This window comes from Microdochium trichocladiopsis, assembly GCF_020744255.1.
Source record: "Microdochium trichocladiopsis strain MPI-CAGE-CH-0230 chromosome Unknown B0I36scaffold_1, whole genome shotgun sequence".
Lineage (NCBI taxonomy): Eukaryota > Fungi > Ascomycota > Sordariomycetes > Xylariales > Microdochiaceae > Microdochium > Microdochium trichocladiopsis.
This window is the reverse complement of record NW_025763544.1, coordinates 561,914-589,284: the sequence shown is the minus strand read 5'-3', so window position 1 is coordinate 589,284 and position 27,371 is coordinate 561,914. Positions and strand designations below refer to the sequence as shown.

The 27,371-nt window shown below is 58.7% G+C and overlaps 8 protein-coding genes and 1 non-coding gene across 9 annotated transcripts; 6 read left to right on the top strand and 3 right to left on the bottom strand.

The window, feature by feature from the left end:
* Nucleotides 1–72: 72 nt before the first annotated feature.
* Nucleotides 73–1,497, top strand: B0I36DRAFT_370761 (uncharacterized protein; the record flags this gene model as incomplete). Its single annotated transcript, XM_046159942.1, has 3 exons — nt 73–132; nt 240–559; nt 633–1,497. 3 exons carry the CDS (start codon nt 73–75, stop codon nt 1,495–1,497), a joined length of 1,245 nt encoding a protein of 414 aa, XP_046017806.1.
* A 430-nt stretch (nt 1,498–1,927) lies between these two features.
* On the top strand, nt 1,928–5,275 carry B0I36DRAFT_309215 (vacuolar sorting protein). The gene is made up of 4 exons (XM_046152110.1): nt 1,928–2,327; nt 2,442–4,662; nt 4,721–4,867; nt 4,925–5,275. Exons 1-4 carry the CDS (start codon nt 2,191–2,193, stop codon nt 5,084–5,086), a joined length of 2,667 nt encoding a protein of 888 aa, XP_046017805.1. The 5' UTR covers nt 1,928–2,190; the 3' UTR covers nt 5,087–5,275.
* A 914-nt stretch (nt 5,276–6,189) lies between these two features.
* B0I36DRAFT_233189 (uncharacterized protein) lies at nt 6,190–9,091 on the top strand (the record flags this gene model as incomplete). Its single annotated transcript, XM_046149215.1, has 2 exons — nt 6,190–8,811; nt 8,894–9,091. The coding sequence occupies 2 exons, from the start codon at nt 6,190–6,192 to the stop codon at nt 9,089–9,091; spliced, it is 2,820 nt and encodes a 939-aa protein (XP_046017804.1).
* Nucleotides 9,092–11,073: 1,982 nt separating this feature from the next.
* On the bottom strand, nt 11,074–11,988 carry B0I36DRAFT_357143 (glycosyl hydrolase catalytic core-domain-containing protein; the record flags this gene model as incomplete). The annotated part of the gene is made up of 1 exon (XM_046157757.1): nt 11,074–11,988. The coding sequence occupies one exon, from the start codon at nt 11,986–11,988 to the stop codon at nt 11,074–11,076; it is 915 nt and encodes a 304-aa protein (XP_046017803.1).
* A 1,786-nt stretch (nt 11,989–13,774) lies between these two features.
* On the bottom strand, nt 13,775–13,874 carry B0I36DRAFT_t4. The gene has a single exon. It is a non-coding gene; the product is annotated as a tRNA-Ala (tRNA).
* Nucleotides 13,875–14,477: 603 nt separating this feature from the next.
* B0I36DRAFT_234338 (uncharacterized protein) lies at nt 14,478–16,145 on the top strand (the record flags this gene model as incomplete). The annotated part of the gene is made up of 1 exon (XM_046149298.1): nt 14,478–16,145. The coding sequence occupies one exon, from the start codon at nt 14,478–14,480 to the stop codon at nt 16,143–16,145; it is 1,668 nt and encodes a 555-aa protein (XP_046017802.1).
* A 93-nt stretch (nt 16,146–16,238) lies between these two features.
* B0I36DRAFT_357141 (uncharacterized protein) lies at nt 16,239–18,247 on the bottom strand (the record flags this gene model as incomplete). Its single annotated transcript, XM_046157756.1, has 2 exons — nt 16,239–17,598; nt 17,658–18,247. 2 exons carry the CDS (start codon nt 18,245–18,247, stop codon nt 16,239–16,241), a joined length of 1,950 nt encoding a protein of 649 aa, XP_046017801.1.
* A 1,601-nt stretch (nt 18,248–19,848) lies between these two features.
* Nucleotides 19,849–21,906, top strand: B0I36DRAFT_309207 (uncharacterized protein). The gene has a single exon (XM_046152109.1). The coding sequence runs from the start codon at nt 19,943–19,945 to the stop codon at nt 21,680–21,682; it is 1,740 nt and encodes a 579-aa protein (XP_046017800.1). The 5' UTR covers nt 19,849–19,942; the 3' UTR covers nt 21,683–21,906.
* Nucleotides 21,907–23,662: 1,756 nt separating this feature from the next.
* B0I36DRAFT_343596 (uncharacterized protein) lies at nt 23,663–26,309 on the top strand (the record flags this gene model as incomplete). Its single annotated transcript, XM_046156176.1, has 3 exons — nt 23,663–25,183; nt 25,238–25,316; nt 25,381–26,309. The coding sequence occupies 3 exons, from the start codon at nt 23,663–23,665 to the stop codon at nt 26,307–26,309; spliced, it is 2,529 nt and encodes an 842-aa protein (XP_046017799.1).
* Nucleotides 26,310–27,371: the final 1,062 nt, after the last annotated feature.

Below are 27,371 nucleotides of genomic sequence, written 5' to 3'. Positions count from 1 at the left end.
AAGCTCGCATCTACTCAATCCAGCGCCTGCCCAAGCCACGATTCCACCCCTTCGAGCACGACACGCGACACCATGGCCGAAGCCGCCTCCCAAAACCCAGCAACCAGCGCAAGCTGGACATCGTTCATCAAGGTACGATCTCAACACCATGGCCACTCTGCGACTCCCAGGGTTGAGGAAGAGACCCCCGGAAAACTTGATTGGATGATGCGCTGACATTTTTATCCCCTCGTGTACAGTCAATCTCGTCCTTCAACGGCGATCTCTCGTCCCTCACAGCCCCGCCATTCATCCTCTCCTCGACAAGTCTGACCGAGTTCAGCTCGTACTGGGCTGAGCACCCGACCGTCTTTGCCGCCCCTGCCAACGAAGCCGACCCTGCGAAGAGGGCAGTCCTCGTCCTCAAGTGGTTTCTGACGACCCTCAAGCAGCAGTACGCTGCACGCTCCGAGAAATATGGCAACGAGAAGAAGCCTCTGAACCCGTTCTTGGGAGAGCTGTTCCTTGGAAAGTGGGAGGATGCCGCGGGCACAACCGAGCTCATCAGCGAGCAGGTCAAGTGAGTAGACAAGCCTCTGCCACACTTCTCAAGTGTGAGCTGAATGTGCTATGGCTGACACGGAAGACTGCAGCCACCACCCTCCTGCGACTGCCTATAGCATCACCAACAAGAATTCTGGCGTCCACTTGGAAGGCTTCAACGCCCAAAAGGCCAGTTTCACCAAGACGATCAACATCAAGCAGATCGGACATGCGGTTCTCTCCGTACCCAACGCCTCCAGCGAGGGTGGCGCGGACAAGTACATCATCACCCTGCCTTCTCTTCACGTCGAGGGTCTCCTGTTTGGCGCCCCGTTCATCGAGCTCGACGGAGCATCCTACATCACCTCTTCAACCGGCTTCACCGCCAAGATCGACTACAGCGGCAAGGGCTGGCTGAGCGGCAAGAAGAACTCGTTCACGGCCGCGCTATACCCCACCGGCCAAGAGAAGGACGTCCTCTACAACGTCTCCGGGCAGTGGACCAAGGCCTTCGAGATCCACGCCGGTCCGGCCAAGGGCAACTCGGCCAAGAACCTCGTCGAGACATGGGACCCGGAGAACAACGCGCCCTCGAAGCTCCAGATCGCGCCCGTTGAGCAGCAGCACCCGCTCGAGTCGCGCCGCGCCTGGGCTCAGGTGGCCAACGGCATCGCCAAGGGCGACATGACGCTCGTGGCCAACGAGAAGACCAAGATCGAGAACGCCCAGCGCGAGCTGCGCAAGAAGGAGCAGGCCGAGGGCCGCAAGTGGGAGCGGAGGTACTTCAATGCCGTGGAGGGCCAGGATCCCTTGCTCGCGTCACTGGCTGGTCACGTCGGGCTCAGTGCCGATGGCGACGCGGACAAGACGGGTGGTCTGTGGCGGTTTGATGCCGCCAAGGCAGAGAAGGTCAAGGACGAGATCCTGACTGAGGAGCAGAAGAGCGATCTGGCCAAGGAGGTTTTGGGACAGTAGACGGAGGGATTAGGGCGTTTATGCAAGCCACCAAGAGGCGTAGAAGACAAGAAGTGTCGTAATGAGATCAAGAATACACGTATAACAGGTTCCAGACGCAGCATTGTTGGTGATACTAGTCACGTCTGGTGTATCACTATGTCTTAGCAGCATAAAGGACAAGGCGGGCAAGCTTGGGATCTTCGCTTTGGCATTCATCTACAGCTCACGACTTGGGACTTGAGTGTGAGCAGGCAATGACTGTCTGGCCCACTGCACGGTGGAGAGTGGGCAACCGCGTCATAACTGGGGGTTTGGCTTAATCAGCAGGGGCCGTTCCCCCTGGCGAGCGCAGCTCTGGCGGCTGGCTGGGAGCCTAGCCCGGGCCTCCAGTTCGTGGTGCTGGGAGCTGCCTCAGCTGCGTCAATCCAATCGTCCTGACCTGGCCCGTCTCCCATCCCACCTTGGCATTGCGCCGGCGCAGAACTTCGCAGCTCTCCCCGACCTCGCCTCCGCATCCACCAGGCCCATCCCATCGCGAGACCCAGGCGATCAGATCACGGCAGCAGCGACAATCACCTCTGCTGCAGACAAGAGCGCAGCGCAGCACCTGCGTCTTACGGACCCGACCCATATCGGTGCCTGCATCTGGGTCTATTTTGAAGCGCTCCCTGCTGAGCTTAAGGTCGATAACCCACACACACATCCGCCGCCATGACGACGACACCAGCGCCGCCAGAGGACCAGGCGAGATTGCTCGAGGATGCCCTCGTGGCAGTCCGCCAGCAGACTGTGCTGATGCGCAAGTGCCTCGACACTCCAGGCAAGCTCATGGACGCCCTCAAGTGCTGGTAAGTACTCAAGCCGCTCGCGCGGGAGGGTCGCTTTGTCAATCCCCCTCCGGAGTCTTGCATTCCTTGGAACCACGTGGTGAGCATGACATCTGACCCTGACCTCCATTGCAGCTCGACACTTGTATCAGAGCTCCGCACCAGCAGTCTCGGCCCGAAGCAGTACTACGAGCTGTACATGTCCGTCTTTGACGCCCTGCGCTACTTATCCGTCCACCTTCGCGAGAACCACCCGCACAACCACCTCGCCGATCTCTACGAGCTCGTTCAGTATGCCGGAAATATCATACCGCGGATGTATCTCATGATCACAGTGGGGACGGCCTACATGGCCATCCCGGACGCCCCCGTCAAGGAGCTCATGAAGGACATGATGGACATGAGCCGTGGAGTCCAGCATCCTATCCGCGGCCTGTTCCTCCGATACTACCTCTCTGGCCAAGCACGCGATTACCTCCCCGCCGGCGAGGGTGATGGTCCCGAGGGCAACCTGCAGGACTCTATCAATTTCGTCCTCACCAACTTTGTCGAGATGAATAAGCTCTGGGTCAGGCTGCAGCATCAAGGCCACTCGAGAGAACGCGAGCAGCGGACAAAGGAGCGCAAGGAGCTCCAGCTGCTCGTCGGAAGCAATATTGTGCGCCTCAGCCAATTGGTCGACTTGGACACCTACAGCAATGGCATTCTCGGCCCTCTCCTCGAGCAGGTCGTGCAGTGTCGTGATGTCTTGGCTCAGGAGTACCTTCTCGAGATCATCACACAGGTCTTCCCTGATGAGTTCCACCTACACACCCTGGACCAGTTCCTGGCTGCCGTCTCGAGGTTGAACCCGCACGTCAATGTCAAGTCGATCGTCATTGGTCTCATGGATAGACTATCTGCGTACGCGGAACGGGAATCGCAGGCGGACGAGTCGGGCGACCGCTCGAAGCTCGAAGAAGAGGCGCTTGCGGAGCTCCTAGAAAAGGTGCGACTAGGCAAGGAGCAGCAAGAATCGAAACCTGCCCCGGGCGAGGGCAAAGCCGATGCGAATGGCGACGAGGCCGACCAAGATACCGAGTCGGTCAGCACGGCGGCTGCCACCTCTGAGAACGGGAATGAGGCGGCGCCCAGCGAGGCTGGCACAGAGACGACAGCGGTAGATGGTGGAGCCGAGCAATCGGATGAGGATGGTGCCAAGAAGCAGCGCGGCATACCCAAGGACATCAAGCTCTACGAGATCTTCTTTGAGCAAGTCAACAATCTGGTCAACATGCAGCAACTTCCTATCCAGGACACAATTGCCCTGTTGGTGTCGTTGACGAATCTCGCACTCAACATCTACCCGAACAGACTCGACTATGTGGACCAGGTGCTGGAGTACGCGAATCGCAAGGTCAGAGAACATGCCAACAGTGCCGACTTGCATTCGCCGGGCGCCCAGCAGAGCCTGCTCTCCCTCCTTCAAGCCCCGCTCAAGAGATATGTCTCCATGTTTACGGCGTTGTCGTTGCCAACCTACGTTCCGTTGTTGCAGTCGCAGACGTATCCTACGAGAAGGGCTGTCGCTGGAGAAGTCGCCAGAAGCCTGTTGAGAACTCTGACCAAGATCTCGACCGTCGCGCAGCTCGAGAATGTGCTCGAGGTGCTTAAGGTTCTGATCAAGGAAGGCTCCCAAGCTCCGGCAGGATATCCTGGTGGTCCCCAGCGGCGCCCAATGGAGACGGAGGAGACAATGGAAGAGCAGGGCTGGCTAGCGCGGATCGTACATCTGCTGGATGCCGAGGACAACGATACGCAGTTCAAGCTCTTGCAAATGATCCGGAAGGCGTATGCCGACGGCAACGAGAGAATCCGCACGACCACACCGCCCATGATCACTGCCGGCATGAAGCTTGCACGACGCTTCAAGGCTAGGGAGCACTATGACGACAACTGGGAAACGCAGTCGAATGCTCTGTACAAATTCATGCACTCTGCCATTTCGAATCTGTACACCAAGGTCAATGGTCCCGGTGCTGCCGAGATGTCACTGCGCCTATTTGCCTCTTGTGGCCAGACTGCGGACATGTTGGGCTTCGAGGAAGTCGCGTACGAGTACTTTGCACAGGCGTTTACGGTTTACGAGGAAGCCATTTCGGACTCGAAGGCGCAGTTTCAGGCGGTCTGTGTGGTCGCTAGTGCTCTGCACCAGACGCGCAACTTTGGCAAGGAGAACTACGACACGCTGATTACGAAGTGCGCCCTCCATGGCAGCAAGCTGCTGCGGAAGCCTGACCAGTGCCGTGCTGTGTACCTAGCATCACATCTGTGGTGGGCCACGCCGATTGCAGCGACGGATGAGTCTGAAGACGGGGTGAGTTTGGTATCCACGGCCATCGAGATATTGCAAGCAAGCTAACAACGTGATGTAGTTATACCGAGATGGCAAGCGCGTGCTCGAGTGCCTACAACGTGCTCTGCGTGTAGCCGACTCTTGCATGGAGCAGTCGACATCGATAGAGCTCTTTGTCGAGATCCTTGACCGTTACGTCTACTACTTTGACCAACAAAATGAATCGGTAAGACGACTGCCGTCCACGTGCCTGGCCAAGCACGATGCTAATGAAACGCTGCAGGTCACAACGAAGTACATCAATGGCCTCATTGAGCTCATTCACTCGAATCTGGGTGTGAACCAGGACACGGCTGGGCTGGAGAGTATCAAGAAGCACTTCAACCACACGCTCGAGAACATTGCTAGCCGACAATATGAAGGCATCGTGCTCAAGCCGCAATGAATTGGGGTGGGCGATGAGGTGGACCACAGGCAGCAGGCACAGAAGTGACGTGTACATAGATGTCTTGTCTGGTAATGGCATGCGGAGAGTAGTCTTTGAGACGAGGAAGGAGCGTGAAATAGCAAGCATTGAGCCACTTGAAGGACCCTACTATTCTATCTAGACGCAGGACACTGCATGATTGGCTTACTGTGGCACGGGTTGAATGTCTCTGGCCCTGTCGCTCAAAGTGGACCCCTTGTCTCGCCCCTGCGTGGGCTGCCAGAACTCTCGCCCTGCATGTGCGAAGGCCGTTTATCCGAGCGGCCTGCCTGGCGGCGCACCTCATCTGTCAGCCCTAGCCAAGGACATGCTCTGTCACGTCACAACCACCTGGAGAACCCAGGCTCCCTTCTAAGCACGGGTCAAGTCAACCATCGTGGGCACGTCGAAATGTACAGAGAATCCCTTGAGTCCAAATCCAAAAGGGCCGCCAGAGGACGTTCGCCTGTTGATTACCCCAGGCTCTGGGCCCGAGACGGGAACGAGAGCTAGAGGCCCCCACCCCTAACTGCACCCCTGAAACCAGCCAGCTGTCCCACCCTTTGAGACCGGACCCGCGCTGCGGCTCCTGCTGACGAACCCGTCGCCTGGCCTCGTTTAGTGAGTGACTGAGGCCAACCCCTACCCAGTGCTCATCTTAGTGGCAACTCGATCACGACCGGTCGGCATCCCATCATTCATCATCGCATACCTGAACCACTTCCTTCGACCACGGCGCAGCCTGCCTCCTACAGCTTCAGACAGCGAGGCATATCGTCTGCAGCTGTCACCGGTCCTGTCGCTCCTTTCCGTCCGCTTTTGCCAGGCTGCCACGTAACCCAGGCGCATCATCCGCCACAACGATCAATCCGCCCCTGGACCCCCCGGTGATGCGAACCCGAGATCATCCAACGTCAAGCTCACGAAGTCGGTAACTTGCGCAGTCGCATCCCAACAAATACGTCTCTCCTCAACCTCAGTAGCAGACCCGGCCGATTTCCGAAGACCCCCCGGTAGAACGACACCCCTCCCGCAACGCTCCTCTGCTCGAGGAGGGCCCTCGAGCCAAACCGAGAAACGACATGCCTTCCGACGAGAAGTCACATTACACTCCGCCGCCACCAGTACCGAGCTACGAGGAGGCCACGCGCGGCTATAGCAACAACAATGCTTCATCGTCATCATCAAATCCCGACTGGCGGCCGCCCGCGTCGCCGATAGACACGAGACCAGACTCCGAGACCGAGGCGCAGGGTCTGCTCGCGTCATCGTCGTCGAGGCCGCGGCGGACAACACCGGCAGGCTACCAACCGCCACGCGTGGACAGCGACGAGGACGAGGACGGCGCGTCAGAATGGACACTCGAAAGCGACCGCGATGATGACGACGACGACGACGACCCGAACCACAACGGGGGCGATGTTGGCGGGGCGCGGACGCGGCGCGAGATGGAGGAGCTCGAGATCGAGGATCCGCTGAACGGCAGCAGCGCGAGTAGCAGCTCCCGATCCTCACGGAGCCTGCTCTGGAGGAAACGGCTCGCGCTGCCCAATTGGAAGTGGAGGTGGCGGATCCCGCGGATGACGGTGCGGCTCCCCAGACAGAGCGACGGTGTTGCTGCTGGCAGCGGCAGCGGTAGCGCTGGTGACGCGGAGGCTGGCGGGGAGAGCGCCGCCACGCAGACGATACGCGAGCGGCTGCGCGAGCGCATGCCCGAGATCGACAGCAGTGCGGCGTTCATTCTCATCGGCAGGCTGGTGGGCCTCACGATCGTGCTGGGCTTCATATACCTGCTTTTCATGAGCGACCTCTTCACCAGCATGTCTCGCCGGATAGGCGGGCAGATGTTCGACCCGGAGGCTGTGCGCCAGCACGTCGTCATGAGCATCGACACTGCTCGCATGCGGGACACGCTGAAGCACTTTACGAGCTACGCGCATATCGCCGGCACGGAGGGCGACTATGCGCTGGCCAAGGACGTGTACAACCACTTCCTCCGGAGTGGCTTGGACGAGGTGCACGAGGACGACTACCATGTCTACCTCAACTACCCCACGAAGGACGGGCGGGCCGTGCAGATCATGTCCGAGGACGGGGACAAGGCGATCTGGTCCGCCAAGCTTGACGAGCCCGAGATTGGAGGCGAGAGTGCTGGACACCAAACGTATGCCTTCCACGGCCACTCGAAAGCCGGCGACGTCAAGGGCCACCTGATTTACGCCAACTACGGGTCGAGAGAGGACTTCCGGAAGCTGAAGGAGATGGGCATTGACACGAAGGGCGCGATTGCGCTTGTCCGATACTACGGTACACAAGGGGATCGCGCGTTGAAGGTCAAGGCTGCGGAATTGGCCGGCTTCGCTGGCTGTCTCATCTACAGCGATCCGGCCGACGATGGCTTCCTCAAGGGCGATGTGGCACCCTCGGGTCGGTATATGCCCGCAGACGGCGTACAGCGAGGCTCTGTCAGCTTGATGAGCTGGGTTGTGGGTGATGTGCTGACCCCTGGATGGGAGAGCAAGCCCGGCCTGCCGCGCATGAAGGTTGAGCAGACAAATGGTCTTGTGCGGATCCCAAGCTTGCCTCTCGCTTGGAGGGATGCGCAAGTCTTGCTGCAGCACATCCAAGGCATGGGTCAGCCCGTCACGGAAGCCTGGCGTGGCGGCGTGCCTGATGTCGAGTGGTGGACTGGAAACTCCTCCTCGCCGATTGTCCGCCTGAAGAACGAGCAGGACGAGGTCGAGCAGAAGACGATCTGGAACATCTATGGCAAGATCGCTGGCATCGAGCAGACGGAGAAATCCATCATCATCGGCAACCACCGCGACGCGTGGGCCTTTGGCGCGGCGGACCCCAACTCGGGCACGGCCGTCATGCTGGAGGTTGTGCGCGTGTTTGGCGATCTTGTTGCGCGCGGCTGGCGGCCCTTGCGCTCGATCGAGTTCATGAGCTGGGATGCGGAAGAGTACAACCTGATCGGCAGCACGGAATATGTCGAAGCGAACGTGGACGAGCTTCGCAAGAACGCGTTTGCCTACGTCAACCTCGACACCGCGGTGACTGGCAGCGAGTTCCATGCCGCCGCATCTCCAGTGTACCGCAAGCTCCTCACTCGCGTGCTCGACCGCGTGCAGGACCCCAACTTCAATGCGTCGCTGCGCGCGCTGTGGGACGGGCGCAACGGCGAGCTGGAGGGACTGGGAGCTGGCAGTGACTACGTGGCCTTCCAGGACATTGCCGGCACAAGTTCGATCGACATACACTTTGACGGTCCGATGCATCCCTACCACTCGTCATATGACAATTTTGACTGGATGTCGCGAGTGGGTGACCCGGGCTTTGTGTACCACAACCTCCTTGGTCGGGTCCTGTCGTTGATCATCCTGGAGCTGTGCGACCGGCCCGTGCTGCCGTTTGACATGGGCAACTACAGCCTCGCGCTGGAGAAGTACGTTGCAGACCTCATCAAATGGGTAGAGGAGCTCAAGCTCCAGGACAAGGTGCACCTGGCCCCGGTCAGGGACGCCGTGCAGGAGGTCAAGACCGCGGTGGAGGAGTTTGAGAAGTGGGAGGACGAGTGGCAGCGGGCCATTATCCACTCGAACGGTTGGGAGGCCAACAGCGTCACGCGTTCGCGCATCGCTTACAACAGCCGGATGGCGGCGTTTGAGACTGCGCTCCTGGATTTGGAGCCTGGCGGTGGTGTAAGTCCATATCATCATGAGATCAGATCGTGCAAGCTTTGGATTCATTCACTAACAAGCCTTGTGCTTTTCTCGTTTGCAGATCACGAACCGCACGCAGTTCAAGCACGTCGTCTTCGGACCGCAGCTGTGGTCCGGCTACGACGAGGCATACTTCCCCAACATCCGCGACGCCATTGACGCCGAGGACTGGAAGCTCACGGAAACCATTATCCAAAAGACGGCGCGCATCTTGCGGCAAGCTGCGCTCAGCTTGCTGCCCAGCGAGGAGGCGGCGTAGTCTCTGCCTGCACACCCCACATTGATGTTTATTTTCTTTACCAGTGCGGATGTGGCTCTAGTATGCCGCCTCCCCGGCACATTTTTCCTAACCATCCCTCAAGGCGCTCAAGCACGACTTGTGTACATGCCTCTTTTCCCCCCTTTTCTGGGCTTGTCTTTGGCATCATCTGCATCGAGCGCGCGCGCGCTGTATCAACAACAGCAACAGCAAAAAATGACAACCATCCCATATACACACATCAACCAAATCTTGTCTATGCGACATACGCATCCAACGTGTTGATGTTCAAAAAGTCCAAAGGCCAGCTCGGTTTCGTGCTGTATATGCCCATCACCTTTTGCCATAGACATGGTATATTTCCTCCTACCTCAAGACAGAAATCACCACCGGAACCCCCTCCCCCCTTGCTCTGCTTTTCTGGGGAGGTTTCTTTGTCCTTTGGTTTTTTTCCTCGGTCGTACTCTTTACCCGACTCCGACTCTTGCAGAGTGGCCGGAGACTACTGGTTTTCTTCTTCCTGCATCGCTCGGCGTTTTATGGGAATGGGTGTGTTTTCTTTTCTTCGATAGTATTGGTTTTATTGTTTTTTTTTTCAGTATCTGGGCTGGGGTCGGGAGTATGGGGTGAGCTCTTCAGCGGGTAGGTTGGAAGGGATCCCAGGAGGGAAAAGGCTGGGCGGACACCAGTAAAACTATATCATTATATATATATGTGTGTGTATATGAGCGTGTTTGTCAGGCTGGAAATGAAAGCTGAAAAGAGCCAATTGAAAGAGGTTAAGAGAGCCGATGATGCATGGTGAAGTGCCCTTCACCAAATGATCTGGATATGTCCCCATGCCCTCCGGCCCTGCCCTGTGTGCTTCTTGGAAAGAAAAGGGATTGTCGGAAGGTTGCAGCAACACATGAGAATGCTTCTTATCGATGGATATCCTCTCTATTGCCCACCCCCCCCCCCTTTCCCCTCGGCGCAGCCTCGGAGCGAGCCACGATACCAGCATCGTGGATTTGCGTAATTGTATGCCCTTCCGGCCCGGCCGCTCGCTCACGATGGTGTTTTGAAAGGAGAGGGGGGAGGGAGAGCCAAAAAAGAAAGGTGGGGAAAAAGGGGACCAGCAGGTCAGGCCATGCAGCCAGCGCTTGAAGAGGAACAGGAAATGCCCTGGGCCGAGAGAATTGCGGATTTACATGTTGTCTTTTCCCAAGGAGGACTGCTCGGAAGAAAATCACAGGGTCGGTAGTAAATGGGCAGTGATGTCGGATTTCCTGTACGAGGTGTGATTTGTACGATGCATGGTCACATTTTTCTTCTATTTCTTCTTTAAATAAGAAAAGGTCCTTCTTCTCGATTGTCTTACTCATCTTAGCTCTCTCTCTCTCTCTCTCTTTCTGTTTTTACTTTTATCAGAAGTTGAAGAAAATAAAATGAAAAACGATTTCACCACAAGCGAGAAAAGAAGGACATGGAGATTCCTCCTGCCCAGGACCGCACCGAGGTCGTGATTTACCCAACACTTCACACACTGCAGCCAAGGTTCACATCAACTGAAAGGAGCAACAGTTCTCAGAAGCTTTCTCTATTTGAAGTCTATGCAAAGAATCGATAACCTGAAGAAAGTGATATATACTTTGCCGCCCTGATCAGTCGTCACCGGCACAGGAAGAGCTTGTCCAGAGTGACTATCGGAATGATCTGGCGGAAAATGGAAAGAAAGTATCTACATCGTGCACGAAGGGTAAATTCACTGGGCAAGGTTCATGGGAAGGTGAAGAAGGGGCCAAGCTTTCGCCGTGACCACTCATCCTCCCACTTCCCACCGAATCGACCCATGTGACAAAAGAAACAAAAAGAAGTGCAACTCGAAGTCCCTAGAAAAGAAGCGAAAGAAAGGCGGGACTTGGAGCTTAAAAAGTCGTGGGTCGTGATCGCAGTCTGTTCCAAAACTGCATCAATGGCGACTACCACGGCGGGAGGCTACTTTAGAAGCCGCCGAGGTACTTGCCGAGGGCGGTCCAGGAGCCGGAGGTGTCGAGGAGTTGGGCCTGGGGGCTGACAAAGTCGTTGACAGGCTGGCGGGAGACGCCGAAGAAGCCGTACATCTTGACCTTGCTCTGGCCGTCAAGCCAGTCGGACATGGTGGTGGTGAACTTGTAGACGTCGTTGTAGTTACGGCTGGTGCTGGCAATCTCGGAGACAATCAGGGGGAGGCCGTAGCTAGAGATGAGGCCAGACAGGTGGTTCTTAGCGGCAGAGATTTCGCCATCGACGCCAGAGTCCTTGTTGGTGTAGAAGTGCGCGCCGACGTAGTTGGGCTTCTCGCTGCTGCTCAGGTAGCCCATGAAGGACTTGAGCCAGGCAACACCCTCGGGAGAGCTGGAGATGGCTGGGCCGACGAGCTCGACGCCCTTGCTGGAGCGCAGGGGCAGCATGAGCGACTTCCAAGTGTTGGCGGCGTCCTGGGCCGAGATGCCATTGTACTCGGGCTCGTTGTAGAAGTGAACAATGGGCTTCTGGTTCTTGTTGGGCTGAGAGTTGATGGCGCTGAGCAGGTTGTTCCAGGCGTCGCCGGACGTCTGGGCCTTGGTGCGGACCATGGGCTGGTAGTACAGGCCGGTAGGCAGCTCAGTCGGACGCCAGGTCTCCCAGTTCATGATGTTCTTGATTTCCTTCGAGCTGCTCAGCTTGCCGGCCGAGGTGCGGAGGTTGCCGACACTGTCAATGTCGCGAGTGTTGGTCCACTCCCAGAGGACGATGCGCTTGCCAGCGCCAGAGTTCTCACGCTCAGCGACCGTGGTGTTCACTGCATCCTCGACAACCACAACGGGTGCCGGGGCGGCGATCGCAGGGCTGGCGGCGAGAAGCACAGCGGTGACGGTAGCGAGAGTCCACTTCATTTTTGGATGCTGGAGGATGGTTAACCTGGGATTGAAAAGATCGAGTTTTTGTTGAAAGCTGGATGGTAGGGACTGTGTTGTGTCTGGTGCTAGACCGGAGACGTTGGAGCAAGAAATCGACGAGAGCCAAGCTCGGATGATGAGGGAGAGTGATGAAGAAGGTTGTTGGTGATGATGATCTGGTGGGACGAAAAGACCATTGAGGACGAGGAGGTCCAGCTCTTCTTATAGACTTTTTCCGTCATTCACGAAGAAGCTATTCACAGACCCTCCATCTCGACGGACAAGGGTCAGAGACATTGTCGAGGTGCTCCCCAGCCCTTGGCCATGCTTGGTCGAGGCGGCAAACAAAGCACGGCCGAGCGTGGCATCAGCCCTAGCTGGACCTGCGTGAACGGCCTCACAGTCCTAGCGAGGAGTAAGGAGGCAAGTGAGGCAACGTTGCGAAGCTCAGGTGACGACGGCGATATCGAGTATGCATGCTATCATACTAAGGACAAATGACGGCCCGGAGCTGGCAAGGTCGAACGTCATGGGGAGCTAGAGAGCCCCAAGGGACGGAGCCCTTCTGGGACCATCATAGAGCCCGAAGCGAGAGGCACAAACATGCTTGGGGAGGCCCCTGGCAAAGTCTAATGCTGTACAGTGCAGCAGCCAGTGACTTGGTGGCTGGACCCTGATGCCGTGCCTGGGGCGCGAGGCTGGATATGCAGGGCGAGTAGGGCGGTGATGGCGTAACGACGGGGCTGGTCGCTGGACCCCCTTGCATGGCGGGCCTGCACAAGACATGAAAGCGGAGAGACTCTCGCGGAAGCTGCTGTTTGTCGGACTATTGTATCAGGCCATAGCTGGAGCCTGTATGGACGCCGGCCATGGCGGTGCAGCGGTGCCTGGGTGATGTGCGATTGTCAAGTGGTGATGGGACAGCCCTGGTGGCTGACATAACCATGCGGCCGTAACCAACGGACCTGGCATCGGGCCCTGTTCTTTGCATCGGGCGAGCAGTCCCCGGCGAGGTAGGACCCGTGCCTGGCCCGATCGAGATGCACGGCGTATAAGTGACTGGGCAGTCCGAGTCCAACCCACGTGCGGGTGGTGTCGAGTCGAATGCCTGGTCGGCGGTGGATGAAAGAGGAAAGAACGTGGAGAGCAGGGGTCTCTGTGCCCTTGCGGGTGTGGGGATTCGCACGCATTTGGGGGCGGGCCAGGAGAACGTTGCAGCCGCGGTGCTGGCAGGGGCTATCGAGCTGCTGAGCACCACACGTCATCTCCAGACAGTTAGAGAGGTCCAGCCCGCGGCACCCAGCTGCTGCAAGAAAAACCCTGGGAGTCTTCTCTTTTCCAGGGGCTGGTTGTTGCTGCAGGCGGGGGGAAACCCTGTACTTGGCTTGAACCAAGGCCAAGCCAATTACGCTAACATAGGCCGTGTCTCCCTTCCTACATGCAATACAGCTGGATGACGCACAATGTGGGCGTCTCTTTCACCGTATGCATGGAGCCGCGGGGCAAACCTTTGCGGTCGCCCGTGCGGAGTCGGCATCTGCGACTCAGATTGTTTTCCGTTGTCTTGAATTCGTCCACAAATAGGTTGTGTCGAGTTGGGCAAGCCACAACAACCCCTACACTACGCCACAACGCCCATCGCGGAGCGCGATGCGAGGGGCTGCAAACACCGAATGGTTCCAAAAAATGAGAAAGCAAACAAAGACACCGGGCCCATGAACGAAAAGCTGGATTCAGACCGAGCAACAGAGTTGAGATGGAGCAAAAATAAAGACAAAACAAATGGACTAACAGGGAATCGAACCCTGTACCTTTCGCAGCTGAGGAAGCAGTCCAGAGGATGCAATGCAAAGCGAACGCTCTACCAAATGAGCTATTAGCCCAATCTCAGAAGTGATTGATGATAAGGATCGAGACTACTAGCGTATATATCCGCATTTGCATCTTATCGCTGCCCGATGCGGAGCGGGGTCCTCGCCGGGCTTCGCCGGCACCTCCGTTCCCGGGCACCGGTCACGATTTGGAATTTAACGGCAGCACTCGGCGATTTGGAATTTGAGAAGGTGGCATTCGAGTGCTAGCTTCGGATTCCAAATAGTGACCCGGGCCGGTTACTGCATGATAAGAGGGGGCGAGCGGTGGCTTACACAGCGCCCACGACGATCTTTGTTCTTGAACCACCGAGGCACCCCGTGCTACTGACGCAAAGATATCTTTCTTGTTTTGCTCTTGCAGAGCCCCCGTTACGCTTCAGCAACAACAACAAAAACAACGCATAGACGCCCAGTACTTTTCCAGAAATGGCGTCAAACACCATCAACACGGCGATGCCCGCGGACGCCCCCGTGGACTATGAGAACCTCCCGCCCAGCATGACCACCAGGATCGGCGGCAGCAGCAGCAGCCGGGCCAGGAGGAGCAGCGACACCAACGACCAGCAGCAGGCGGCGGCCGGCAACATCATCATGCCGCCGACGCCGCCGCCCATGTCGCCCAACCCGCCGCGCGTGCTGGTCATCGGCGCCGGGTCCCGGGGCCGGACGTACGCGCGGTGCACCGTCTCGTCGTGCAACGGCGTCGTCGCTGGCGTGGTGGAGCCGGATGACTACAAGCGGCGCCGGTTCGGCGAGCTGTTCATCTGGGGCGAGGAGGAGCAGGGACAGCGGCGAGAGCCGCCCGAGGGGTCGCAGTTCCGGGACTGGCGGGACTTTATCGCGTGGGAGACGGACCGGCGGCGGCGAAAGGCCGAGGAGCAGAACGAGGGAGAGAGTCGCCCTGTGCCAGAGGGTGTCGACGCGGTGTTTGTGTGTGTCCGGGACGAGCTGCACCACGACGTCGTCATGGGACTCGCACCCTTGGGGCTGCACATCATGTGCGAGAAGCCCCTGGCCACGACGCTGGCCGACTGCATGGCCATGTACCGCGCCCTGGCGCCGCACCAGGAGCAAAAGATCTTCAGCGTGTGCCACGTCATGCGGTACTCGCCGCACAACTTGATGCTGCGGTCGCTGCTGTTTGGCGACGGCAAGAACGGAGCCGATCTGCCGGACCACCACCAGGAGGACGGCGGCCAGCGCAGGGGCGCGATCGGCGACATCCTCAGCATCCACCACACCGAGCCCGTCGGGTGGTGGCACTTTGCGCACAGCTACGTCCGGGGCAACTGGCGCCGCGAGTCGGTCACCGCCCCGTCGCTGCTGACCAAGAGCTGCCACGACATTGACCTCATCCTGTGGCTGCTGTGCTCCCCGCCGCCGGGCGCGGACACAAGCGCGCCGCCGCACCTGCCCGCGACCGTGTCGTCCTCGGGCGCGGTGCAGTTCTTCAAGAAGAGCCGGAAGCCCAAGGGCGCCGGCCGGGACACCACAAACTGCCTGAGCTGCCCCGTGGAGAAGGACTGCATGTACTCGAGCAAGCGCATCTACGTGGGCAAGAAGCACATGGGCCTCGAGACGGGCAATACCGGCTGGCCCCTGAGCATTGTGATGCCGGACATTGAGAGCTTCGATGCTGGCGGCCGCGGGGCCGGTCCCGAGGAGCACGCAGACAGCCCGCGCAGGCAGGAGCTGCTCAGGCGGCTGGCGGAGGACTACGACGCCTCGACGACGCCCGACGACGAGATCAAGAGCCGCAACTGGTTCGGCCGCTGTGTCTTTGAGTCTGACAATGACGTCTGCGACGAGCAGACCGTCACCATGACCTGGGACGAGGAGCTGGACGGCGAAACCTCTTCGACAGCCACCCACAGGGGCGCAAAGCAGGCGACCTTCCACATGATTGCGCAGACGAAGCGGCAGTGCCAGCGCTACACGCACATCTACGGCACCGAGGGCGAGATCTACGCCGACTCGTGGACCATCACGGTCGAGGACTTCCGCACGGGCGAGACCAGAGTGTACACGCCGCGCATGGAGACCCTGGGTCACGGCGGCGGCGACGTGGGGTTGACGCGCCAGTTCATCATGGCCGTCGACAAGGTCAAGAACCACGGCTGGTCCGCGCCCGAGGCGCAACACGAGTTCATCGGGTGCACGCTCGAGGAGCTGGTGCGGAGCCACGCCATGGTCTTCGCGGCCGAGGAGGCGCGCAGGGACAAGACTGTCGTCGACTGGCGGACATGGTGGCAGGGCAAGGTTGAGAGTATTAGTCTGTAGAGGTTTTCAGTTACGAGACCGCCACTGAGTTAATAATATCTACAAAAAACTTGGCATTTTGCATGAAAACAGAACCATTCTTGGCCACATTCATTAAGCCGACGCCGGTGCCACCCGCAACACCTCGCGATTGGACGCCTCTATCGAGTCTAGATAGTCCTGCAGCCCCCGAGCCCGTCTCCGGCTCGTGAGCATTGCCAGCTCCAAGTCACCAGCCTCTTTATACCAGTTCTCCAGAGTCTCCAGGTTGGCAAAAACCTGAAACTCGCCGAAGCCCCTAAGGCCATCGGCTGCGTTGATGGCGTTTTCCAGCGCGTAGATGGCGAGGCCGTGCCGCGGGGTCGACGTCAAGGCCACGGGTGGGCAGTGTGTCCTGTGGAAGTCGGCCATGACTTGCCACATAAGCCAGCCGATGCCTCCGAAGCTGGCGAGGACCTCTGGGGGCTGCTGCACCGAGTGGTAGCAGAACTGGAAGGACTCTTCGTCTTGAGGCCCCATGAGCCAGAGCCGCCCGGCTGGTGGCAGCAAGCGCACAATCATGGGCACTTCCAGAGCCATGTTTGCGCCCAGGAGTCGCGCCGTCGAAGATACTGCCTTTTCTAGGTTGGGACATCTTCTTTCGGACCTGTACAGGACGAGGTCCGCGATGAGGAAGGCGCTCACGGTGGGCGCCACCGTGTCTGCGAGCTGCCGTGTCTGCAGCAGCATGCCGATAATGTTGTCGATGCAGCTGAATACGAAGTCGACGCTCGTCTCTATCGGGTTTGTGGTGAAGACGTCCTCGAGTGCCCGGAATAACCTTGTAATGGTGTTGGAGCCCAAGACGGCCTCGGAATAGGCGGCGAGGTATTTCCATAGCTCGCGCGTGAGGTTGATGTCTGGTGTCAGAACAACGGCAATGAGCAGATCAAAAAGGCCCAAGGCAGAGGGGTTGGTCACGAGCAAGTGCACAGCCGAGAACGAGCGCTGGCTGAGGGCAGCTCCGTGTTTCATGTAGCCTTTGGAGAAGAACCAGCATGCTCGACTGAAGTCCCGCGTGGCTTCACACGCTGGCCCGTCGAAATAGGCCGCAAAGTCGGACATGAAGGCCTGCGACGACATGGCCGTGTCCCGCATGTGAGACGTGAGGTCGCGGAAACATGTCACGAGCACATCCTGCGCATACAGCAGATTCGGAAGAGTGATCCGGTGCGGGTCGGAAGGGGGCGGCGTGAGCGCCCGGAGGTAGATGGGCATTGCGTCCTCGACGTCAGCCTCTTCCAGGTCGCGCCGTGTTATGCCTTTCCGTTTGAGGTAGTTGTCCACATCGACGGCCCGACCGTGGCGATTAAAGGCTGTACGCTTGCCCTCGGCGTCTCGCTGCCGCTGCATGCGTAGCATCATGGCGACATCTTTCTTCTTGTTATTCTTCACAAATCCCCATTGTGCAAACTTGGACTTGAACATGCGCGGCCTGCAGCAGGCGAATTAGTCCATGATCCTTTCAGGCCAGGCATTGGATAGTCCACTCACGTAGCCTTGAAGCCCTTCTCCCTCATGATGGCCATGAGCTCCTTCAAGGGCTTGTTCTCATTGATGTAGATCTCGCGGATCAGGAGCTTGTGGGATTCCCAGACATCCGGATGGTGGTGGTGGCGCGTGCCGGAGCCGCCGCCGGCATCGGACGGGCTCGACGCCGGGCTGCCCAGAAAGTCTTTCGCAGACTCGTCCGGTGACGAGATAGCGGTGGCTGTGGCCGTGGCCATGGCCGCAGCCGACGGCCGCTTGGAAGAAGCAGCATGTGCGCGGTGTCTCGGAGCTGCGACCGAGAGCGGGCGGGTGCGACCGACGTGGCTCGCTATGACAATGGGCGTCTGGTGCGGCTGAGCTGCAACATATCCCGAGGCTGAGGTTGCCGACGTCGAGGCCACACTCCCGGGTGAGCCGGCGCTGGCGCTGGACCCGCGCTCCTCGCGCTTGGTGCCCGGGAGGCTGCTGTCATCCAAGGTCGTCGAGGCGGGAGACTGCTGGAGGACGTCTCGTGGGTTGGTTGGGGGGTTTGCTGCGGATTGCTCCGGCTCGCCAGGAGGCAGTGAGAGAGGCACAGTGGCAGTTGATCTCATGTGGAGAGCCCCTGCGGGAGCGTTGTGACCTGGGGCGGCAGGCAGCGGCAGACGCGCAGGGTTCGGAGGTGGGCGGTTGAGGTTGTGGTTTGCCAGCGCGCCATCGATGATGATGGGGGTGGTGTCAGTATGCATGCATCTCGGACCGCATGAGGGGAGGGTCAGCGTCGCGGGAGGAGGGATCGCGACTATATTAGTGAGACATGGAGTGAGCGGGAGACGACAGGGCGGACCCTTGGCGAGGGGTGATGATCCAGGCGATCAGAGTGCCCGATGCTGGGTTTAGCTGAAGTCTGGGGAGGCTGGCCACACGCGCCTCCACCCGCACCACCTCGCCGGGTTGCCGGCTCGTCAGCGCAGCCCGCGGAACGCGCAGGGGTGTCAGCCACAGGGCTGCCGTGGGCAAATTAGGATTAGAGTCGCCCGGGCTGGCAGCCGTGACAACTGTGTCGTGACATAACGTGGACATGGGAAAACATTCAGATGTGCTTCCCCAGTCCCAGCTCGACGACAGCCTACGCTGTTCCGCTACATAGTCGACCCTTCAGAGGGTCAGTGGCCCAGCGGATTCAGGCAACAGTTCAAACAGCTAGCAGTCTCGAGTCACACCAGACCGCCTACTCTGGAGGCAGTGGTAGAACACCACCTCATTCGTGGAACGAGGCTTGCAACATAGGGCCGTTACTATTCCTGGGGAGATGGCATAGACCCGGCGACGATCCATCGATTGACAAGGCGCGGACCCGACAACTGCGATCGTCGCGCTTCTCGAAACGAGCCATAACGGCCGGACTGAACTCTCCGAGACTAGAGCATGTCGCAATAGGCAATCATTCAAAGAGCACCACGCGACTAGGCGTTTCATGCCCGATCAGGATAGGAGACGGGGCCACACGGCCGGCTCTTTGTGTCGGCACATGAGCCAGGGACGAGTCTGCTGTTCGAGAACAGGTGGATCGCAAGCCTACTTGGTGATGTTGACTGTTTGTCATTACATGCTTGCTGTCCGTGGACTAGTCCAAGCATGAATGGGCACAACTTATCGGGTAAGGTCTTAGTTGTGTGATCGTCTAAATCCCTAGCAATTGGGTTCGACGATGCTGGCTTCATCTAGTTTCAGTGTATGCGGGTAAGCAGAGGAGCCTTGATTGCCGATGTGTAATTAAGAGATACAGACGGCATGAGACCGGGTTGTGTAGGGTTGAAAATAGCTCGTGTAAGTCTGGCGTCTCACACGAGAAGTTAAGAAATGCTTTGTTGCTTATCGTTACCATTTCCTCACTGTTAAAATCTAAGATATGTCTAATTATAGGCTCTATGCCCATATCCGCAGCTTGCAATGAATCTACCATTGGATGCTGCCGTGGCTGTTTCACTTGACTTCTAGGTTTCTGCTCGACTGGTTACTCGCTTTAGCCTGTGATGGCATACTGCGTAGACCCCAAGGAGCTTTCTGCAGGGGCCCCGAGGTGCACCTCAGCGCTGTCTCCTGGTGTCGCGTGCGAAGTGGGGTGCCGGGTAGGCGCGACATCGGCGACACACCCAAAAATTGCCGACCTCGCATGTTGGTGGATCATCATTTTCTGACGGCTGATGCGTGCAGTCTATCTAATCCTATAACAAACTGCGGCAGACGCCCACGCGTGTCTCTTTCTCCCGACACGGGCGAGCCATGATGGTCCCGCCCTGACCAACATGTCCTTCTTTGCACTGGTCGCGCCGCCGGCCCCGTCGAGCCTACAGGTCGGCGTCCGAGCCGTTCTCCGGGCCTCACATCGACGACTTGCTGGATCGAGTTCAGCCATCTCCGTGAGACAACTACATACGCCGGGGCTTGTGCGGCATACACTCAAAGAGTCGCCAGAAGGGCACTCGTGGTCACCATGGCGGGCTACCAGCCTTAGATCCGACTCGGTCTCGAGAGCCACCGCTTCCCTCGGCCCACGAACACAAATCCGAACGATCTTCAAATTCCGCGCCATTACGCACTACAGCAAACTGCCGGCCGACTATGAAGACGCCACGGGCATACCATTCCGCAAAGAGGACCTGTCACAGAGGGAGATTAATGACATATTCGGGCCACATCTCAGGGCACAGGACGCGAACAACCTCTTGCGGATCATCCACGGCAGGCGGGTGGCGGGGACGCTGGAGGACCCGAGCCTGCAGGTCAACACTGCGCAGTACAAGACACAGGACAAGATCAAGGCACTGCTCTATCTGCGCAAGTACATCCCTGTGGATGAGGTCGCTATGGCCGGCCTCCGGGCCGAGGACGAGCTGAAGGCCATCGAAGCTGCGGAGCGAGACGGCGAGCACGGAGGAGAGGAGGCCGAGCACCAGCACGAGGAGACGAGCCCGCAGACCCGACCGACGGGGCGGATACCGGAGGCGAAGCAGAAAGACACGTCCCCTTACGGTGAAGGCCACTTTGACCGCATACGGAAGGCAAACATTGCCAAGCGCGAGGCCGAGGAGAAGAGACTGGAGGAAGAGCGCCTGAAGCGCGAGGCGGAAGAGGCCATAGGAATCAGCGGGGTGCCATCAACAGAACAGGCCAAGCCCAGGGAAGTGTCGCCGTGGATGCAGAAGCAAGTTGAGAAAGCGACGTCAGACCTGCAGGCGCCGCCGGACCTGAGCGCGTGGCAGCGCCTGTGGCCCATGGTATTGACGGCAGTCCTCATCTGTGCCGTCTCCGCGTTGCTCGCAGTCAACTACCAGCCTCCGAGGAGAGAGGCGCGACTATTCCCAGACATCCCGCCGGCGGCCGCGACGTGCCTGGGCCTCATCGCCGCCAACTTCGCCATCTGGGCGCTGTGGAAGATACCGCCTGCATGGCGGGTGCTCAACAAGTCCTTCCTCATCATCGCCGCGACGCCGCGGCCGCTGCAGCTCCTTGGTGCCATGTTCTCGCATCAAGTCATGAGCCACATGTTTATGAACCTGGTGGGCCTGTGGTTCTTTGGAACGCGGCTCCACGACAACATTGGCCGTGGGGACTTCCTCGCGCTGTACTTCTCGTGCGGCGCCGTGGGCTTCCTCGCCAGCTTGACAGACCTTGTCCTGCGGCGCGGGCTCGAGTTCACGACGCTGGGCGCCTCGGGCGCCGTGTACGGCCTGATCGCGGCGTACTTTTGGCTGCACCGCTTCGACGAGTTCAAGCTCTTTGGGTATCCGCCTGATCCGACCTCGGGGCCGCCCGGCCTGGCATTCCTGGGTCTCATCATGGGCATACATATTGCGGGCCTGACATCCAAGAAGGCGCGGGGCATCGACCTGGTCTCGCACATTGGCGGCATGGCCATGGGGATCCTGGGGGCAGAGGCGATCAAGCGGCACGCGGACTACAAGGCGAGGATGCGGGCGCAGAGGATGCATGCTAGCACGCTGCTGGACCCTGTCAAGGCCGCTGGGATGAGCAACAAGAGCTGATCTGAGTGGAAGCCCAAGTCTTGTTGCAAGATGGCTGCCATATATCAAATCGGCGTGATAGTGACGTAGCACCCGTTTTTTTGAAGGGCTGCTTCTATTCTACACCACCTTCAAAAGCTGGACCAAAGGCGCAGACAAGCCGAGAGGTTGCACGTAGATATGTGTATTATCTGTATAAATACAAATCATAGAAACAGGCAGACAACACGCGAGGAGGTGTCATCAACCAGTGTCGAGTGATCATGTTGTGTGCGCAGCAAGGAGCGTGGGCAGGCGGCACTTGACTGCATGCAGTCTGCCGCTCGCAGAAGAAAGTGGTGATGCGGTCACTTTGACTGTTTTTTGGTTTTGGTTTTGGCTCCTGCTTGTGGTGTGTGCGAGTTTTGCGGACCACTCCCCGCATCATACACGCGTCCGGAGGGCTTGATGGGCATTAGGAGAGGTTGTGATCGCCAAGGGATCTGCATGGCTTCGGAAGTCTGTTTTGCTATCAGTCAACGACGAACGACGAGCACATGAGCGACCATGGACCTGTCTGGGCGCGGGGATGGGAGGTTCCTCTTCTTGTGGAATGTACACTTTAGGTTATAGAAGGCCATGGGCAACTGGTGGCGGTGTTGGCGGCTGGTACATGGTCTCCTGTTTGATAAAGGTACTATTGAGGGGCTAGTGGTGCGCAGGGCAAATGGCAAATAGAGGCGTTGTGCTTCACCTGGATGGGGCAAGGTTGTCGTCGTGCCAGGAACCAGCACCAAACGATGCAAGCTTGGGGCCTTGTGGGACGCGCCAGAAACAGGGAGGGGCCCCTGCTAGGGCAGCCCGGGTAATCGGCCAGAGCTGTCTGGCGGGCTGCATGTGCTTTGCGTCGAGGGCAGCAGGGGTGCTTGTTTTCTCTTTGACAGCTCCTCCACGGCGCTGCCTTTGAGCAGCACGAGATGCATAGACAGGTCTGAGCAGTTCCTGCCTGCCATGGCATGCCTCAAACGGATTACTCATTGCAACGATCATCATGTCTCTTTCTCCTCTGTCCGAGTCATTGGAGTGAGGAAGTCCCGTCTTTGAGTGCCCCCAGGTGAGTGAGCTCCAGTTCCATGGCGGGAGGCCTTTGGACAGCCAAAGCGCGCTAGTGGTCTTGGCATACGTCGTCGGCAGGTGCAAGGCCCGCATAAGCGCGTCCCCGGGCGACAATGGGATCGAGGTGGCATTGCATCCAGCATGGGCCTGACGATGGACGATGGGCTGATTGAGGTTGGTGGTGGACACGGAGGACGGGTGAAAATCAAGGAAGTCCTCCGTGCAGCAACACCGTCCTCGACATGAGCAAGACGCGGGGTCGATCCAGGAACACGGCAACCACGCCCATGTCTCAGCTGAGTGTCGCGGCTATCAAAGGCCATCCTCGTCGCGAGCCACAGAGATTATTGGGAGCTAGGGAGCGACTCGTACGAGAAAGAGAGCAGTGGGCGGCGGACGGCAGAGGCAGCCAGCTTGCTTGCTTGCTGCTGGATGTCGATGTGGAGGACGGAACGGGGCCAGGGCTAAGCAGCGATCGAGGGGGCATCGTGAAACGGGCGGCCAATGGCAGCAATCGTGTCACTACGCCAACGGGCACGAGGCCCGCTTTCAATTAAAGATTCCCATGCTTATCCCATTCCTGGACTGCCGTCAGCCCGCCCGCCCACCCCTACATCCATGTCCACCTTGGAACAAGACATTAAAGCTATCTACGTCGTCCGGCCCCGACGCCATGCGCGCGCTTCCCCCGTCCTCCTCTGGCTCTCTTATACACGTCGTCGTCGCTCACGGAGAGCAGCATAGCATACACAGCTTCCGTTATTGATACCAGAGGGCACTGTCAACCTGTGACGCCCTGTCTTTGCTGTGGTCTTTGATCCGACTCCGTTCCTAGCTCCACTGTCTTCTAGCTTCCGACCCGTTCCGTCCAGCAACATCCCACCAAGCGACTCGAGAGGGGACGTCATGGCCTCTGTCGCGCCCGCCCCAGAGGCGCATCCTGCCCACGACCCAAACATCCCCATTGGGCTCCAGCAGCACAATCCCCATGCCTCAGCTAGCCAGTGGCGCCACCAGGAGTCGACCGCGTTTGCCAGAGCTGCCGTCGCACATGACGCCCGCGCGCCCAACGGCGACGACCACGCTCAGGAGCCTCCGACAAACAGCCCCGACAACTTCAAGCCAGTCACCATCGGCTCCGAGAATGGGGCTACGGCAAACGGCACCGCACACGTCTCCGACGGCAAGGAGATCATCTGCGGACCCCTCATCAACTACCGCCACATGGACGGCCACGCCTGGTACGGCAGTGTCCTTGTTGTCACTCAAGGCGGCGGCAAGACCCAGAGCTTCCAGCCCGTCTTGAGCCTCGGGCGCATCGATATTGCCTCTGGCCAGGAGGGGCTGGTCCCTGACCAGGCGGCTGCAACGAGCGCCGCTGAGGACCCTGCTCAGATCCGGAGCGACCACGGTGTCAAGGTCGAGGGCATCTGCCTGTACTCAGACCCCCGCGCCACCTTCTGGAGCTTCCCCATTGCTTGCGACATGGCAGATGTCGAGACGAAGTGGGCCTACTCGATCGCCGACGTGCACTACAAGAGTTCTTCCCAGGCTGCCACCAACTTCTTCTTCGTGCCCGCCATCAACGAGTCCATGCGCATCATGTTCCACTCGTGTAACGGTTTCAGTGTCGGCACGGACGAGGACGCCTGGAGTGGTGCGGCTCTGTGGAACGACGTGCTCAGGAGCCACGCCCGTGCGCCGTTCCATGTCATGATTGGTGGTGGTGACCAGATCTACAACGACGGCATCCGTGTCAATGGCCCTCTCAGAGAATGGACCGACATCAGCAATCCCAAAAAGCGACGCGATTTCCCCTTCCCTGAGTCTCTGCGCGAGGCCTGTGACAACTACTACCTCAACAACTACCTGCGCTGGTACGCAACCGAGCCCTTTGCGCAGGCCAACGGGCAGATTCCTCAGCTCAACATCTGGGATGACCACGACATCATCGACGGCTTCGGCTCGTACGTCAACGACTTTATGATGTGTGACGTCTTCCGTGGCATTGGCGGCGTTGCGCACAAATACTACATGCTCTTCCAGCACCACATGGCCCCGCCCCCGTCAACATACACGACCGATGCGCCGCAGACCGTTACGGGTAGCCACCAGGGTGTAGACAAGGAGCAGCTCAAAGACACATTCATTGGCAAGCAGAACGTCTGGGATCCCAGCTACATTGTCGGCACGCGCGCCGGGCCGTACGTTGCCGAGCACTCGATGAACATGTTCAACAAGCTAGGCGCGCGCATTGCAATGATCGGTATCGACGCTCGCACCGAGCGCACCCGCCACCAGGTCAACTATCCCGAGACATACGACCTCATCTTCAACCGCCTAAGGGATGAGCTGATCAAGGCCGCCGACGCCGGCAACCCGTACCGCCACCTCATTGTGCTCCTCGGCATTCCCATTGCCTATCCTGTAAGAGACCTTGAGCCGCCCTGCTGTGAGAACTCGTCACTAACATTGCCCTAGCGTCTCACATGGCTTGAGAACGTGTTCTCCAGCCCCTTGATTGCGCCAGTGAAGTTTTTGAACCGACGATTCGGGTTTGGTATGTTGAACCAAATCAGAGTAGCGCTATTCAAGAATGATGGCTGACTGTTTTCACCCAATAGGTGGCAGTGCTTTTAACAAGTTTGACGGCAGCATCGACCTGCTTGACGACCTTGACGATCATTACACGGCTCGGACGCACAAGAAAGAACGCAATGCCCTTCTGCACCGCCTGCAGGGCGTCTGTGAGGCGCATAACATCCGCGCAACCATTCTTGGTGGCGATGTCCACTTGGCGGCGTTTGGCCGCTTCTACTCGAATCCGGACCTGAACATCCCTGTCGAAGAGGATCACCGGTACATGGTCAACGTCGTCTCCTCCGCGATTGTCAACAAGCCCCCGCCCTCTGCTGTCGCGAACCTGCTGGCCAGCCGGAACAAGATCCACCACCTCGACAGAAACACCGACGAGACGCTGCTGGATCTGTTCGACAAGGACCCGGGCGACTCCAACAAGACTAAATCCTCCAACCATTGCACGATGCCCAGCCGGAACTACGCCATCATCACCGAGAACTCTCCGAACAACCAACCTGCCAGCACAAACGGCGCCGCGACGAATGGAGCCAACGGAGTCAATGGCGTCAACGGCGCTCCGGACGCGAATCACACAAACGGCGTGGACGGAGCTGCGGCCACGAACCCCTTCAAGGGCCGCGACGGCCACTCGTTCTTGCACAAGGGCGAGGATAGCGCGGGCACGAAGCACAAGGCGGCGCAGTTCGAGACGCACGGCAAGAGCAACGACGGGTCGCTCGACTGCTGCATCCGCGTCGAGATTGACCAGCACGACCGGGACGGCAAGACGGAGGCGTATGGTGTCACGATCCCGGCCCTCAACTACGAGGCGGGCAAGTACTCTGCGCACGAGCGGCACATGCCACATCTGCACCGGCATCGTAGCCGGCCCGAGACGAAGGCCAGCGGCGCGCCGTCCACGATCCCGGCATCCACGAGACCCGCATCCACGAGGACCGCCCCAGCCCACTAGTGCAGGCTTTGGTGCGCGCTCGCGTGGGGGTGCCAGGGGAGGTAAGACATGGCCAAGAGCCTGTCTAAGCCGGAGGAGAAGGGTAGCGACTGAATGTTTTTAAGATATGACCTGAGCCTGTAATGAATTGTTGACGCTTGATGGACGTGGAGTGGCAAGGCACGAGGAGTTGGTAATTCTGGGAGAGATGTCGTTTCTTTTTCAAGTCGCCTACGTCGTAGCATTTGGTGCTTATAGTATACCCCTTGTTCAACAGAGTGTACTTGACAAATGGCCTTCGCGTGCGCGCGCGTTGGGAAAGAAAACAGCCGGTGATATGCGCGTCTGTGCCAAACAAAACCTCGCCTCAGCCAAAGCATTCTGAATGTGGATCACCAATTCCACCAGCCCAGCGGAGACGACGCCGGCGGCGAAGACCAAAAGCGTCGAACGGTTCCAGAAGCCCCGCCACCAGCAAAGTCGACGAGCTGGCAGACGACACTAGCGGGCTTGTACCGACGCTGGCCATCCTTGTGTTTTGTTGCCTGGCTGTCAAGAGTGCTTCGCGCCGCAGCTGGGGCGGCATATCAAATCCTTCAGGTGGGGAGGCTTTCCCTCCAGCAGGTCAAGTCCGGGAAAGGCGACGGCAAAGTGTGGGGCGGGAAGTCGCCTGCCGAGCCCGGGCTTGCTGCCCCGCTTAAAGTCTATCTAAGTGAGTGCCGGGAGGATCCATGGATGAGGATAAGGCATCGGCAAAGTGGCAGGCTGTCCCTGCGTATCAATTTTGCCTACAACACTTTCCAGGTTGGAGATAGATTTCGCGGCACGAGAGATCTACTCTTTGGTGTGGCAGGGACTACATCCCCATGCCAAGGACAATTGGCAAATTGATCGTTGACAACTTCCGTGGAGAATGCTTGGAACGTATATAACATGGGATGATACCATGTTGGTGCGAAGACTTGCTGTGGACGTCGGTCCGGCGTTTGGCCTCTAATATTTCCCAGTGAGGCCAATTCGCCCGGGACGCTATCTGGACACGGGTTACTGGCTCGTTGTCCTGCCTGCGGGACGACGTCTTGT